This window comes from Nematolebias whitei, chromosome 12, assembly GCF_014905685.2.
Source record: "Nematolebias whitei isolate Nwh7 chromosome 12, NemWhi1, whole genome shotgun sequence".
Classification (NCBI taxonomy): Eukaryota; Metazoa; Chordata; class Actinopteri; order Cyprinodontiformes; family Rivulidae; genus Nematolebias; species Nematolebias whitei.
Window position 1 is genome coordinate 35,724,119 of NC_056509.1, and position 14,601 is coordinate 35,738,719.

The 14,601-nt window shown below is 40.9% G+C and overlaps 2 protein-coding genes across 2 annotated transcripts in view; both read left to right on the forward strand.

The window, feature by feature from the left end:
- Positions 1-335: 335 nt before the first annotated feature.
- Positions 336-4,557, forward strand: armt1 (acidic residue methyltransferase 1). Its single transcript, XM_037685488.1, has 5 exons — positions 336-402; positions 735-840; positions 961-1,205; positions 2,723-2,888; positions 3,135-4,557. The coding sequence occupies exons 1-5, from the start codon at positions 344-346 to the stop codon at positions 3,912-3,914; spliced, it is 1,356 nt and encodes a 451-aa protein (XP_037541416.1). The 5' UTR covers positions 336-343; the 3' UTR covers positions 3,915-4,557.
- A 1,992-nt stretch (positions 4,558-6,549) lies between these two features.
- esr1 (estrogen receptor 1) overlaps positions 6,550-14,601 on the forward strand; it is a 15,105-nt gene continuing 7,053 nt past the window's right edge. The window contains exons 1-5 of the mRNA XM_037685873.1: positions 6,550-6,986; positions 7,721-7,935; positions 8,626-8,742; positions 9,147-9,325; positions 9,433-9,586. Of these exons, the coding sequence (XP_037541801.1) occupies positions 6,550-6,986; positions 7,721-7,935; positions 8,626-8,742; positions 9,147-9,325; positions 9,433-9,586 (1,102 nt within the window). The remainder of the gene's footprint in view (positions 6,987-7,720; positions 7,936-8,625; positions 8,743-9,146; positions 9,326-9,432; positions 9,587-14,601) is intronic.

The following is a 14,601-nucleotide window of genomic DNA, read 5'->3' on the forward strand; positions in this document are numbered from 1 at the left end:
TTTTTTTTTTTTTTTAAGTAACCAATTGACAACAACTGAACTAAGAAAGCGTCCACGTTTATGCAAACCTAGTCGGTTTACTTACTTTGCAGTTTATATTTGAACCATTAGATGGCGGTATTGTAGCTATAATAAAATTTTTTTTTAAAAACGGGAACCAGTAAATAAATGTTAAACATGTGGAATATGCATGTCTGGAAACAAATGAGGGACTTGTGGTTGCTCGCTTTTTTGACACTTAATGTCTCAACTACAAGTTTCAGCCAGAGTTTTCAGCTGACTTTGTTTTTGTTAAAAAAAAAAAGTCAATAAAGTTGGATTTTAAACCGTTTCCAAAACAAAGATGGCGGCTGATCAGGCAGTTCTAAGAGTTCCTCCTCCACTCTCTGCTAAAGTGGTAGGGTATGTTGACAACTGATTTAACCAGTCCGTCTTAGTATTTTGTAAAGAGGAAAACTGTAGTTTATTATCAGAACAGCCAAATAATGTATTTACTTATTTATCTATAGCGTTAGCTCATAGAAGCTAACTCACGTGACATGTCTGTGGCAAACTAATCGCCTTAATATCGTGTTTATTTGAATAAACCTTAACAAATACCAGGTACTAATAAGAAATTGTGTAATTTAGAAACGTACAAATGGAATCCTTATATGTTAGTGTCTTGTTTTTATTTTTGTTAGTTGGATACTGTCGCTAGTCACAATGAGGTTATCTTTTTTTTTTCTCTACAGGTCATTTGCCTACTTGACTGTAAAAGACAGATTGCCTACAATTTTAACCAAAGTTATAGACACATTACACCGTAACAAAAACAAGTTTTTTGAAGAATATGGAGAGGTAAGAACTGATTTCTAATTTAAACTGTATTATCTTGGTATATGCGTATCAAATGCATCAGTAATTTCAGTATGCTTCATTTAAGATTTGACGTTGTTCATGCGTGTGTGTCTTTGCCAGGAGGGAATCAATGCAGAGAAGCAAGCAATATCTCTGCTGTCTAAGCTGAGAAATGAGCTGCAAACCGACAAGCCTCTGCTGTTAATAACAGATGGCTTACAAGACACAGAATCCTGGAACCAGTACATGCAGAGACAGCAGAGGCTGTTGGGGGACCAGGACACTGTTATTAGTTGGTTCAAGTCTGCATGGCTCTACGTAGAGTGCTACATGTATCGCAAGATACAAGAGGCCCTTATACTCAAGTGAGAATTATTCATTTTATAGCATCACAACGATTGCACTTATTTAAAAAAAATAATAAGGAATTGGAAAAAAAAAGTTTAAAATATAAATGAATTAATTCCAGGATTGTGAAAAACATTTTCAATTTTAAATTTTCATCCCGGCTTATTTGTATTATTTAGTAAGCTGCGTTTGTCTCAAGTAACTTCATCCATCCATCATCTTTACCCGCTTATTCCATTTTGGGTTACGGGGGTCGCTGGTGCCCATGTCCAGCAATCACTGTGCGAGGGGCGGGGTACACCCTGGACAGGTCGCAAGTCCATCACAGGGCCACATAGAGACAAACGAGACAAACAACCATTCACTCTCTCACTCACACCTAGGGACAATTTAGAGTTACCAATCAGCCTAACATACATGTTTTTTTGGTCTGTGGGAGGAAACCGGAGCACCCGGAGGAAACCCACACATGCACAGAGAGAACATTCAAACTCCACCCAGAAGGCCCCTGGACCGGGGTTTGAACTAAGGACCTGCTCGCTGAGAGGCAGCAGCTCTACCAGTTGTGCCACCGTGCTGCTCTCAAGCAACTTGAGAGGCTATATTCAGCATACAACCCCACACTTAAACAGAAACATTACAAAACGTTCCACTTGTAATAACTGACACTCAAGTAAGCATACTTGGCTTTTCACTGGTGATCTTTAATTATCCCAATTTGGTGGACATTATTATGGATTAGGCTGAGAAATGTTGTATATAGACACGCTGCATCTTTGTACATCACGGTTCTAAATGCAAACAGATTGTCAAAATAATTTGAAAAAAATGAGTGCAAGCTTCCACAAAGACAGGATAAATACAGGAAAATTAATGATCAGCTTAAATTCATTGGAGATGCAATTTCAGCAGTAGTGAAGTTCTGCAGAATTTGAACTGTCTGTAGCTAATGTAGCATCGCAAACTTCGTTCAAGTAGCACAGTCAAGATATAAAAAAAACAAGTTCTTCAGCTTGGTTGCACGGAGAAGTCATAGCATCAGAAACCACTTTTAGCACTAAGAAGGAAGTTATGCAGTATCATCCTTTGTAAACAAAATGAAACGAAAACAATCTCTTGCTCTTCAACTGTCACCTACAAGATAAAAAAGCTTGGAATAAAAAAATAAAAGAAAACCTTATGAGTCTTGAAAACAACTTCTCAGTGAGAGCAAGATAAGGTTGGTCCAGATATTACCAATTAGAAATGTTTGCAGTAGCCGACCTTAGCACAGGTAAAGTTTAATAAGACTAGGGAGAGAACAAAGGTAAATGCAAATTAACTGTAGAAAGGTCGCATTTGTAATAAAGTTTCTTACAAGTTTTATGCGGATGAAGATAGTTTCGTAGTTAAGTAGCAGAAATATTGGTGGATTGGTTTAGGAGGTTCTCTTGTGTGCTGTTAAATGTTCAACAAAATGAATCTTGGATTTAGTACTTTCTTACATTTTGCTCTTTTTTTTTGTCTAATAATTTTGTTTTTGTTTTTATTTCAGTCCGCCCATCAGCAACTTTGATGTTTATAAAGAAGGAAAGACTCAAAGCTTTTTTGAGTCTCAGCAGGCTGTAATGGCCTTATGTACTTATTTGGCAGACATCCATAAAAACATGGAGAAGCTGTCTAAGAATCAGCTGTTTGAGTTTTTCAACAAACTTCTCCAGGTCTGTATATTTTATGTTTTTTGAGACTATAGAACTAATAAAAGCTGGGTATTGAGATTCAAATGAAATATATATATAATAAAGATATATAATATTTATTGCTGTATTTTACATTATTAATTAATTATATCAACTTGCATTTGGTTGCTTTTCTCCAATCCGTTTTGCTCAAACACTATAATGCAACATTTCTAAAGCCTATACTTGTAATAAATTAGTTTTTATGTTTACTTTGTCTCTTTCTAGGTTTCTCTTTGGGGGAACAAGTGTGATCTTTCTATCTCTGCTGGTCAAGAAAACTCTCAGAAGACGAGTCCAATAGATTCCCTAAACAGCCTCCAACCTTTTATTTTGGTGGATGACTCCAACATGGTCTGGTCGACTCTTACTTCGTCTCAGAGGCTGGAAGTGTCTGGGAAAAACGTTGTAGAGAGAGTGGACATTGTTCTGGACAATGCTGGCTTTGAACTGGTCACTGACTTGGTCTTAGCAGACTTCTTGGTTTCTTCTGGCCTTGCACGCCAGATTCATTTTCATGGCAAGTGCTTCCCGTGGTTTGTCTCAGATGTCACAGCTAGTGACTTTCAGTGGACCAGCCGGCAGATGATGGCAGCCAATCACATGTGGATGTCTAAGAGTGGCGTCCGGTGGCAGAGGTATCTGAAAGAGGGTGTTTGGTGCTATCATGATCATCCCTTTTGGACGCAGCCTCACGAGTTCTGCGACATGGCAGCCGATGCTCCTGACCTGTATGCAACCCTGCGAGAGGCCGACCTGGTGCTTTTCAAAGGTGACCTCAACTACAGGAAGCTGACTGGAGACAGAGACTGGAGTCACACTGTGGATTTCAGTACAGCTCTCCGAGGTTTTGGGCCTGCGCCGCTGTGTAGCCTGAGAACCCTCAAGGCTAACGTCCAGGTCGGTCTGCAGCCAGGCCAAGGGGAAAAGCTCACCTCCCAAGATCCAAACTGGATGACTAGCGGGAAGTACGCCGTTATTCAGTTCTACAGTCCACAGCCAGAATAAAAGTGACCTCAGGGAAACACTGGGGGAAGTTGATTTCAGTGAGAAGTGCCAAATGTAGGTGGTGCCATTGAAGGGTTGTTAAATAGTTCATCTTTTACTGTCTTTAAGCACTTCATCCAATATGACAAATGCACCGCAACTTTACATGTTTGATTTGAACTTCAGTTTACGGTTGTGCATTTATCTTCAAAGTTAACATTTGTTCTTTGGTTTTTATTGCATATATCTGACATGTTGATGTCATGTTTACAGATCTAAGTATCGATAACGATGACGGGGGTAAAATTAAAGAAGAGTTGTGCTCTGTAAACACTGAGCAGCAACACTTAAGTGTGTTCATAGTTGTAATTTAAATATTAACATTTGCAGTCGGTGTCATTGATGAGCATGAACTAGTTCAACTGAACTAACCATAACGATGGTTCCTCTGTGTAAGAGATGGCATGTTGCTGTGCGGGGTAGTTTAACAGAAATGCTGATGTGCACTTTCTTTTGTTAGAAATACAACGCAGGTATGATAAAACTGGAGGGTTTTGTGTATGTCATCCATATTAGCACTGTCACTTTCCAAACTGCAGTAATTCTAATGGGCTCCCGGGTTTCTGGAGCAAAGTGTGTTGTTTTCAAAACAAAATAAATGGCAGCAATGATTTTGATCTTTCTGTTATTGTCATGCTTTTCAGAAAAATGTGGAAGTTGTTGATAATAATGACTGCCATTTTGAGTTTTTGTTTCAAGCCTAAAATACAGGCTGTTTGTTTTGCCTGTGAGTTGGTTACAACGGCAACAACATAAAAATTGTACTGCAGCCAAATATATAAAATAGACCAAACGCGTCATTGTCCACACAAATCTTCCATCAGGAAGCTGAAATCTTTACTAAAAGTGCAATCTTTATTAGTCACCTCGTTTTGTCTCTACGGTGTATATTACAGTTTTAGATGGGGGGTGGGGGGGGCTGCTTTTTCAATGTGGGCTATCATGAAAATTGGGTCAATTACAGCAAGAAGCTTCTGATGTGCCATTTAGGTGATTTACTGTAGCTGCTTCATTCTCCCCTTTTATTTCTCTCTCATCTAATGTCTTAATTTTACACCAGAGGAAAATGCAAAAACAATTGGTGTCATCAGAGCTACTTGTTTTCCTCTTGACCTGACATGTCTCGGAAAATTATGCCGCTAAGCCAAGAAAAGGCATTGCACACACGAAAAAGAAAAATCATGCTTTGTGCCACGCTCTTTTTTTTTTTTTTTGTGCCACGTGTAATTTATAAGAATGGATATTTTGCGTGTATACGTCTTGGAAAGCTTGTATGCAGATCTTCACATGACTCGAACGATCCCTCAAGTGCTTGTGGAGTAAACAGTTATTTTACAGGGTTTGTAAATAAGTCTATTTTAAGGTTTTCCTAGAATAATCTTGTTTTTTTTAATTTTTTTACTGTTACCTTGACACATGGCCCCCAACACCCAATGGCCCGTGATGATCCCAAACCTGAAACATACTGTACACCTAAATCTAATCCCTTCACGTTTAGATTTTTGCATTAAAAATCAATCCATTTGATTTAATTATATGCTTTTGGACAATATCACCTCTTGACATAATCAGACAAATGACTTCATTTTTTACAGTTTTATTATCATATTCATAAAATAAGTGTAGCTTGTGCAGCATCTACATTATAAAAAAAAAAAAACACCCTTATTTGGAATTGATTGCATAAAAACTCAGGATGAGATTTGACCTCCAGTTTTGTTTGCTGTGTTATGGTGACCTGGCTCTTGAACGCACCATGGTTATTGATTTGGCCGCATCTTTAATGTGTTTATCCTTTTTTAAACCTTTCCTCTGTCCCCGCCGAGTAGCTCGAGCCCAGCCAGATGCCTGCGAGGCGAGCAGAGAGGAGGAGACGGGGAATCAGCTGCTGCTGCACAGCGCATCCGAAGATGATCCACATGTGAGAGGTGAGTAGTGTCTCACGATGGATATTTTATTCTCTTATTAGCTCATCTGATGTGAAACGGTCGTCTACTTTGACCATGTTTTCGCAGTGATTAAGTGCAGGTGTATTCACTAATGGACTAGATGATCCGATGATGTGTGCTCAGCATCAGCTAAATGAAGGATGAATATTCAGAGACAGTCGCGCTGCTAGTTTAGTTGTAACCACTGAAAGCCACTGAATGTAACACAAAGGTGAAGTGGAAACGCCTGTGTGGAGGAGAGAGGGCAGGGAAGTTATTTAGGAATCACTATTTCTGTCATGCTTTCTTTTCCCCTCTCCCACCAGCTTTCCCTCACTCCCACACTTCAGTAAAAATCTATTAGAGAAGAAGGAAATACTACACTGAGGAAAATGGAAAAAAAACAAAACAAGTGGGTTGGGAGGAGTCTTTTTAGCCGTCTGTTTTTGTTCTTTTAGAGCCTGTTGAGCAGAACCTCAAGGCAGACGGAGCAAAAGGACTGCGGTGGTCCCTCCAAGTTGTTTGACAGGAGTTGCTGTTGTGGAGACGAGACCGCGGGAGAGAGAAAGGCAGGAGAGAGGGGTGAGCAGCACTCCACTTCACTCTCCCACCCAGCAAATGGGAGAGCACGTCTAAATCATGTTGCTTATCACTGCTTTTGTGCTGTGATGTTGCTAAGGCAGAGCCCGGCGCAGAGCAGGCAGCCGTTGGGACCAGTGCTCAGAACCAGGATTAGCCCAGCCTCCTCAGAGCTGGAGACCCTCTCCCCACCTCGCCTCTCACCCTCACCCCGGGCCCCCCTCAGTGACATGTACCCAGAAGAGAGCCGGGGTTCTGGTGGGGTAGCTGCTGTGGACTTCCTAGAGGGGACGTATGACTATGCCACCCCCACCCCTGCCCCTACACCTCTGTACAGTGACTCCACCACTGGGTACTTCTCTGCTCCTCTGGACGCTCACGGACCCTCGTCCGATGGCAGCCTTCAGTCTCTAGGAAGCGGACCAACTAGTCCACTTGTGTTCGTGCCCAGCAGTCCAAGGCTCAGCCCCTTCATGCATCCTCCTGGTCACCACTATCTGGAAACCGCCTCTGCACCCGTCTACAGGTATGACAGCTGACTTCTGTTTGCATCAGAAAAGATGAAGATTCATTAACAAGGGAGCATCTTCGCTTCATCGTGACCAGACACTTGTGTTCGTGCACACATTAAGGGATTGTTTCAAAACTCACATTAGTTTTTTTACATCTTTGGTTAGACTGTTCTATAAATGAAGACTTTAGGTGGATAATTTATTGTAGAGTGTCAGTGGTGACGCATATTGCTGCATAACTTGCTGTATTATTCCTAACTTGTACACTGTGTCATCGGCAGTTTAGGTGATCCTTCAAACTGCTTCAGGAACCAAACACAATTATTTACTCACATGGCCTTTTTAATCTTCTGCTTTATACAAAACACTGCCGCTATCTCTATTGAAGGATCAAGCTTTGTCCGGCTTTCTAATTCCAGAGATTAAGGACTTTGTCAAGGACCTTGAGAGGGGAACAATACGTTAAGAACAGAAGTACACATACAGATTGTTTCCTGACTCAGGTGGAAAACAGGAGGCTGCTTCTGCAGTCAAACTGTCATTTTTAAAGTCAATATGCTAAGGTTCAATAAGGCCGGGCTCTGGCTCGAAATACATGTGAAAAACGAGAAACTGACAAGTGTCCAGATGTTGTTTTTATGCTTATATGCTAATGAGAGGCTGTTATTTCTAGTATTTCATTAGCGTCACAGTTTATCTCGTTTTGAGGACAGAAAATCATCAAATTAAAATTCATGGCTCGTTGCAGATCCAGCCACCAGCCGGCCTCCAGAGAGGACCAGTGTGACGCCCGTGACGAGGCATGCAGTGTGGGGGAGTTAGGCGCTGCAGCCGGGGCCGGGGGGTTCGAGATGGCCAAAGAGACGCGTTACTGTGCCGTGTGCAGCGACTACGCCTCCGGGTACCACTACGGGGTGTGGTCCTGTGAGGGCTGTAAGGCCTTCTTCAAGAGGAGCATTCAGGGTAGGAGAAGCTGAAAAATGTGTCAAACTTAAATCACTTTAATTCAGTCTGTCGTGAAAAACGACCACTGGAAAGACGACAGCGGAGCACAATGCAGAACTTCATGAATAATCTTGTCATAGAGGACAACACACATCACAACAAATGCCTCCTCGTGTCAGCTGAAGGATGTTAACGATGTTTTATCAGACATCAGTAAAGGTTCCTGACAGAAACGACGAGGCTGAGTCAGTCTGCAGTTCGGCGGCTCATTATAGAGAAGTGAATTACCTGGAACCTTGAGCGAAACAGAAGAAGTTTGATCACTGTCATAAAGGCGCAGAATGTGACGCTCCCTCACATAAACGGAGCAGAATTCACAAGTTCAACTTTTACTTCTGTTCTTTTGCCATCGACCACTTTTTATTTCCAGCTTCAAAGCGTCCATGGATTTAAGGAGAGCTTTGTCTGCTCGGTGGATCGGTCGTCTTCGTGCTATGATGCCGGGGCGTATTGATGTAGCGAAGGGACTGGTCATAAGAAAACCAATAGTCTCCATGGCAATAACAAAGCCAAGATGCCATGTTTTAATGTTCCCCGTTTCAGATTCATTTAGAACAGGGGATAGAGTGTTCCTAGCTACTAAATAGCCTAAATCTGAACCGAATATTGGACTTGAAGAGTAAAGTAATAGATTTCCTTCCATTTCAGGTCACAATGACTATATGTGCCCAGCGACCAATCAGTGTACTATTGACAGGAATCGGAGGAAGAGCTGCCAGGCCTGCCGTCTTAGGAAGTGTTACGAAGTGGGTATGATGAAAGGAGGTGAGCAGCATCATTTTCTATTCTTATTTTACAATTTAGGTTTCAATGTTCATTATTTTACTGCCTTTTTTATAGGTTAGCTTTCAAAAGTAAAAACCAATTGTCATTGATCACGTCTGGGTTTTCCCAGACCGCAGATATTAATACAAATATGAGCGAGTCGGTGGATACAGATAAACGTGAACTTTAACCAGACCTTGAGGAGTTTTCCTTTTAAGGAGTATAACTGCTGATTACTGCATGCCAACTTTTTTTTGTTTTCATTCTTCTTGAATCATTTAGCCATTTAGTCAATCATCTGCAAATTAGATGTGCAAAGAAGAACGCTGATGCACAAGTCTGTCTCTGTGTGTATTTCTATTTATTGTTTTTATCAGTAGTCTGCTGTGTCCCTCACCCCAAAGGTGTGCGCAAAGACCGGGGTCGTGTTTTGCGGCGCGACAAAAGACGAGGTGGCATCGGAGACAGAGACAAGGCTGCTAAAGGCTTGGAACACAAAGCAGCAGCCAGTCATGACGGGAGGAAACGCAGCGGCATCGGTGGAGGAGGAAGAGCTTCACTGATGAGTCTTCCTCCTGAACAGGTGCTGATTCATCTTGAGTTAATGAGCACTTATCTATATTTTTAACAATCTGATATTTATCTGATAATGTTTTCTCTGTTATCTGCTTGTATCCATTGCGCCTCCAGGTGCTCCTCCTGCTCCAGGGTGCTGAGCCACCGATCCTGTGTTCCCGTCAGAAGCTGAGCCGACCCTATACCGAGGTCACCATGATGACCCTGCTCACCAGCATGGCTGACAAGGAGCTGGTCCACATGATCGCCTGGGCCAAGAAGCTGCCAGGTTCGAATGCAGAAACTATTCAGAGTTCTGTTTGCCACCCGAGAAACAAATTCAGTTCAATTCAGTTTATTTCTATAGCACCAAGTCACAACAGAAGTCGTCTCAGGGCACTGAACAAAACATTCACGCACATGAAAATTCAATTAGTAAAAGTTATTTATCTAGCTAGCAGATTGTGTTGAATCTTCACTTCGTCACAGTCTCCCATCCTGAGCAAGCACAAAGGTAACAGTGGAAAGGAAAGACTCCCTTTTAACAGGAAGAAACCTCCAGCAGAACCAGGCTAAGGACGAGCGGCCATCTACTTCAACCAGCTGGGTTTGAGAGGACAGGAAGGAGAAATGGACACAGAATGGAGGCGAGCAGGTCTTTCTATAGGAGGAACGACAAAAAAAACACACAAAAAAACACATTAAAATAGAAATAATAACAAATACAAACTATTTGTTTGAGGAAATTTGGTCAATTTATCCTCCAGCAGTCTAAGCCTATAGCAGCATAACTAAGAGATAGCTCAGGAAACCCAAGCCGACCCTAATTATAGGATTTATCCAAAAGGAAAGTGTTAAGCCTAGTCTTAAAAGTAGACAAGGTGTCAGTCTCATTTACAGAAACTGGAAGTTGGTTCCACAAGAGAGGAGCCTGATAACTGAAAGCTCTGCCTCCCATTCTGCTTTTGGAAACTAGGAACCATAAGTAAACCTGCAGTCTGAGAGCAAAGTGCTCTGTTAGGAAAGTATGGAACAATAAGATCTGTAATATCCCACCATGTTCCCTGAGGTCAGCGGACCAGTTGCTCCTCACAGTTCCAGGAACTCGTCTTAAGCGCAGAGGGGACATGGCCTTCTCTGTAGCAGGACCACCACAAAAGTTATATCAAAACGACTGGCTCGGCCCTGTGATGTGTGTTATTTCTTTTATTGGCATTTCAAGTTACCATGGCGGAGTAATTTGCGAACAAAGATGCAATATTTCACCAACTCCAGGAACTAGTTGGTGACTGCCCACTCATTATTCTACACCTGAAAAGCGTATCTTTTTCAACTTTAATGCGGCCCAAACCGCAAAGTGGACCCCCACAAAAGTTATATCCAAACGACCGGCCCGGTCCCGAGATGTGTGCTATTAATTTTGTTGGCAATTGGCTTAACCATGGCGACATATTTTACTAACGAAAATGACAAATTTCCCATAGGAAATGAATAGGAGAAAACTTTTCAAAAAAACTGAGTAACGTCGGGAGCCATTTTGGTTCAACATGCATGGAAGGCACCTATTATCACCTATTATTATTATTATTATTATTAATTAGTAAAAAAAACTTACATACATTATTAATGATTCATTTTAATAATAACATTAATAATTATTAATATTAATAATTTATATTTAATATTACTTATTAATATCAATATTATTATCAACTATATTAATAGTTTATATAATTAATAAATCAATGATATATTAATAATTATTTATTAATATGATTAATTATTAATAATATTTATTATTAAGAATACTTTAATAATAAATAGACAGTCCCCGTCAAAGTTTCTCCAGGAACTTTCTAATCTCTAATTGCTCACCGGGCGCTCAATAGCTGCCCACTGCTCCACCTGGGTGTATCCCAGGTGAGATGGGTTAAATGCAGTGAACCAATTTCCTCATTGTATGGGAACATACAAAGATGACAACATATAGCACTTAATTAAGATGGAGCTAGGTGGTTGAGGGCTTTGTATGTTAGAAGTAAGATTTTGAATTATATTCTGAATTTGACAGGGAGCCAAAGGATATAAACTAAAACTGGAGAAATATGATCTTTCCTAAAAGCTCTCATTAAAGCTCTAGCAGCAAACCACCATGTTCACTTTTCTCTGTGGCCTTTTGTCTTTTTTAATTTATTATCTTCCTCTACTTAAGGGAAATAAATTGAACGATTTGTAGGCCTTTACAATCATCTCATTTTAAAGATGTTTCAAAAGAAATGCAATCAGCTATATGTGGATAAAAAATGTTCCCAACGATAACACGCTAAGAAGATTTATTTTGTATATTCTGGAGCTTTGGAAATGTACACAAATCATAAACAATAAACAAGGGGAGTGGTGGCGCAGAGGTTAGAGAGGTGGGCTTGTGATTTGAAGATCGCCGGTTCACGCCCCGGCCCCGACAACATCAAAATTGTGGGTGGGGTAGGTGAAACACCCACACTTGCCCCCACCCTCATTCGCCCCACTCTGGGCCCATGAGCAAGGCCCTTAACCCCACCATGTGCTCCCTAAACAGGTCTCTCTTGAAAATGAGTTCTCGTGGCTCAATGAGACTAACCTGGATAAAAAAAGGCTAAATGAAAAAAAAAAAAAAAAAAAAAATGATGTTTATAATATTAAATTAGCTCAGCTTTAACACTTCAGCTGCCCAGCAGGGCTCTCATTTCCACTTTAGAAACTTTTCCCAACAACTAGGGTGTTTTTGAAGGCCCTTCCCTTTAACCCAGAAACCAAAATGTTTAATATGGTCCAGGATGGGAGCTAGCTTTTTGTTTTTTTAGAATTAACAGCAATATTTAGGATCGTCTCACAAAGTAAGAACATTTCTGATTTTCTTTTTTTTTTTTTTTAACACTCACGGTCCTAGATGGCAGCACGGTGGCGCAACTGGTAGAGCTGCTGCCTCTCAGCGAGCAGGTCCCTGGTTCAAACCCCGGTCCAGGGGCCTTTCTGGGTGGAGTTTGCATGTTCTCTCCGTGCATGCGTGAGTTTTCTCCGGGTACTCCGGTTTCCTCCCACAGTCCAAAAACATGCATGTTAGGCTGATTGGTAACTCTAAATTGTCCCTAGGTGTGAGTGAGAGAGTGAATGGTTGTTTGTCTCGTTTGTCTCTATGTGGCTCTGTGATGGACTTGCGACCCGTCCAGGGTGTACCCCGCCCCTCGCACAGTGATTGCTGGACATGGGCACCAGCGACCCCCGTGACCCAAAATGGAATAAGCGGGTAAAGAAAATGGATGGATGGATGGACGGTCCTAGATTTCCAGCTTAAGAAAACAAAGGACCTCTCTAATCCAGCGTGTATAAATGTGTGGAACTGCAGATTTCCAGTTCAGCAGTATTAGCGTCCTGGCCATCAACATTATGAAAGCTGTTAAGTTCTTTTTAGCAGGAGAGAGCTCAAGTGAAGACCACACGCTGAACAAATCAGTGAGGGCGTTATGAGCGATATCCTCTCCATCAGACTGCGTAAGAAACGTTTTAGACCAGAGGAACAACTCCATAACGGGACACATTCGCTGTGACCTGTCAACATCAGCGCAGAGAGGAAACTGTCAATTATTTTTGTGAGACTGATTTTAGTGCAACGAGCTCGATGTAGGATCTAACTTTGTTTGAAACTGTGCCGCTTTAAAACCTCAACCTCAAAATCAACAGTCCCAAATCCCTCGTACGGTTTGAACAAAGCAGAAGGATTTGAAAGTTAAATAAAATATTAAAATATATAAAAGAGATTGCCCCATTTAGTGAGGGGAGATGTTGCAAAAACGCTCTAAATGATCAGCGGTAATCATGTCAAGCTTGAAGGTATAAGAAAAAAAAGCCCTTTAGGGAGAGAGAACTTATTTGATAGATGTTAAAAAAAAAAGCAAAAGTAGAATCAATGTTTGAGTTTATCCATATTTTTTAACCTAACCTAACAGAGAAAATGTTATTCAATAAAGTTAAAGGAAAATCTGATCCCCTGCGAGCATAGCCCCAGCACAGTTTTTAGTCCAAAGTGAGGACAAAGTTGAACCCTGGTTTTAAAACGGGAAGCTATTTTCACATTCGTATTGTAACTGGAAGTAATGGAGTGAAGAGGTGAGTAGAATAAGGTTTTCGGTGCTACCAAATAAGCAGAATTTGCTTCATAATCACCTGTGCTTCTCCTCATGCTGGAGCCAATAATTCAGATTTCTCATGCTGGGAGCCTAATAATAGTACCAGAGGTTAGGTAGTGCAGATCCATCCAGAGCTTTGGACACTCAAGTATTTTCTGCCTTTTATTTCCACCTATTTATCTCAGGTAGGTTAGATTGAGTATCTGCAGCAGATTAGAAAATCTGTTTACTTCATGTTGTATCCCAGGAACACAACATTTAAACTCAGGGCAGCTTCATTTTGCTCGAGGGCCAGAGAGCAACAGGAACTGAGAAAAGCACAAACACCTCATTGAAGCAATTGTTTTCCTAGAAGATTTTGTTTTTCACGGTTCCTAAACTTCGCCATTGCAATTGTAAGTTCTTCTAATCGTTGATAATTTTCAGTGGAAGTCAAAAAGTATATTTGCAAACATTCAGCAGCAATCTTTAGTTTTATATACCAAAACGATGCCCTGTTATCTCCAAGTCTTAACTTAGAAAAACATTCTTAAACTCATATTAATAGACAGATGTGACAAAGACGACCACACTTTTTAGGCAACAGCAGGTAAACGTTGCGCCTGCAACTTTAATGTGGTGGTTATTACAGCTGTCACCTTTGAGTGGATTGTTTGGTCAATCTGCTGGAACCCCACAGAGCATTAGGTGTGACAGACTCAAACACACACCATACCATACATACCATATCATACCATACCATACCATATCATACCATGTCATACCATACTATACCATACCATGTCATACACCATACCATACCTTATCATACCATGTCATACCATACCGTACCATACCATAACATACCAAATCATACCATGTCCTACTATACCATACCATTACCATACCATATCATACCATACCATACCATATCATACCATGTCATACCATGTTATACACCATACCATATCATGCCATGTCATACCATATCATGCCATAACATACCATATCATACCATGTCATACCATATCATACCATAACATACCATATCATACCATGTCATACCATACCATATCATATCATACCATGTCATACTATACCATACTGTACCATACCATACCATACCATACCATGCTATACCATACTATACCATACCATG

Coding starts and splice junctions, on each gene's coding strand:
- armt1 (XM_037685488.1), top strand. CDS start 344: ATGGCGGCTGATCAGGCAGTTCTAAGAGTTCCTCCTCCACTCTCTGCT. Junction 403..734: donor CTCTCTGCTAAAGTGGTAGG/GTATGTTGACAA, acceptor TTTTCTCTACAG/GTCATTTGCCTACTTGACTG. Junction 1,206..2,722: donor CAAGAGGCCCTTATACTCAA/GTGAGAATTATT, acceptor TTTTTATTTCAG/TCCGCCCATCAGCAACTTTG.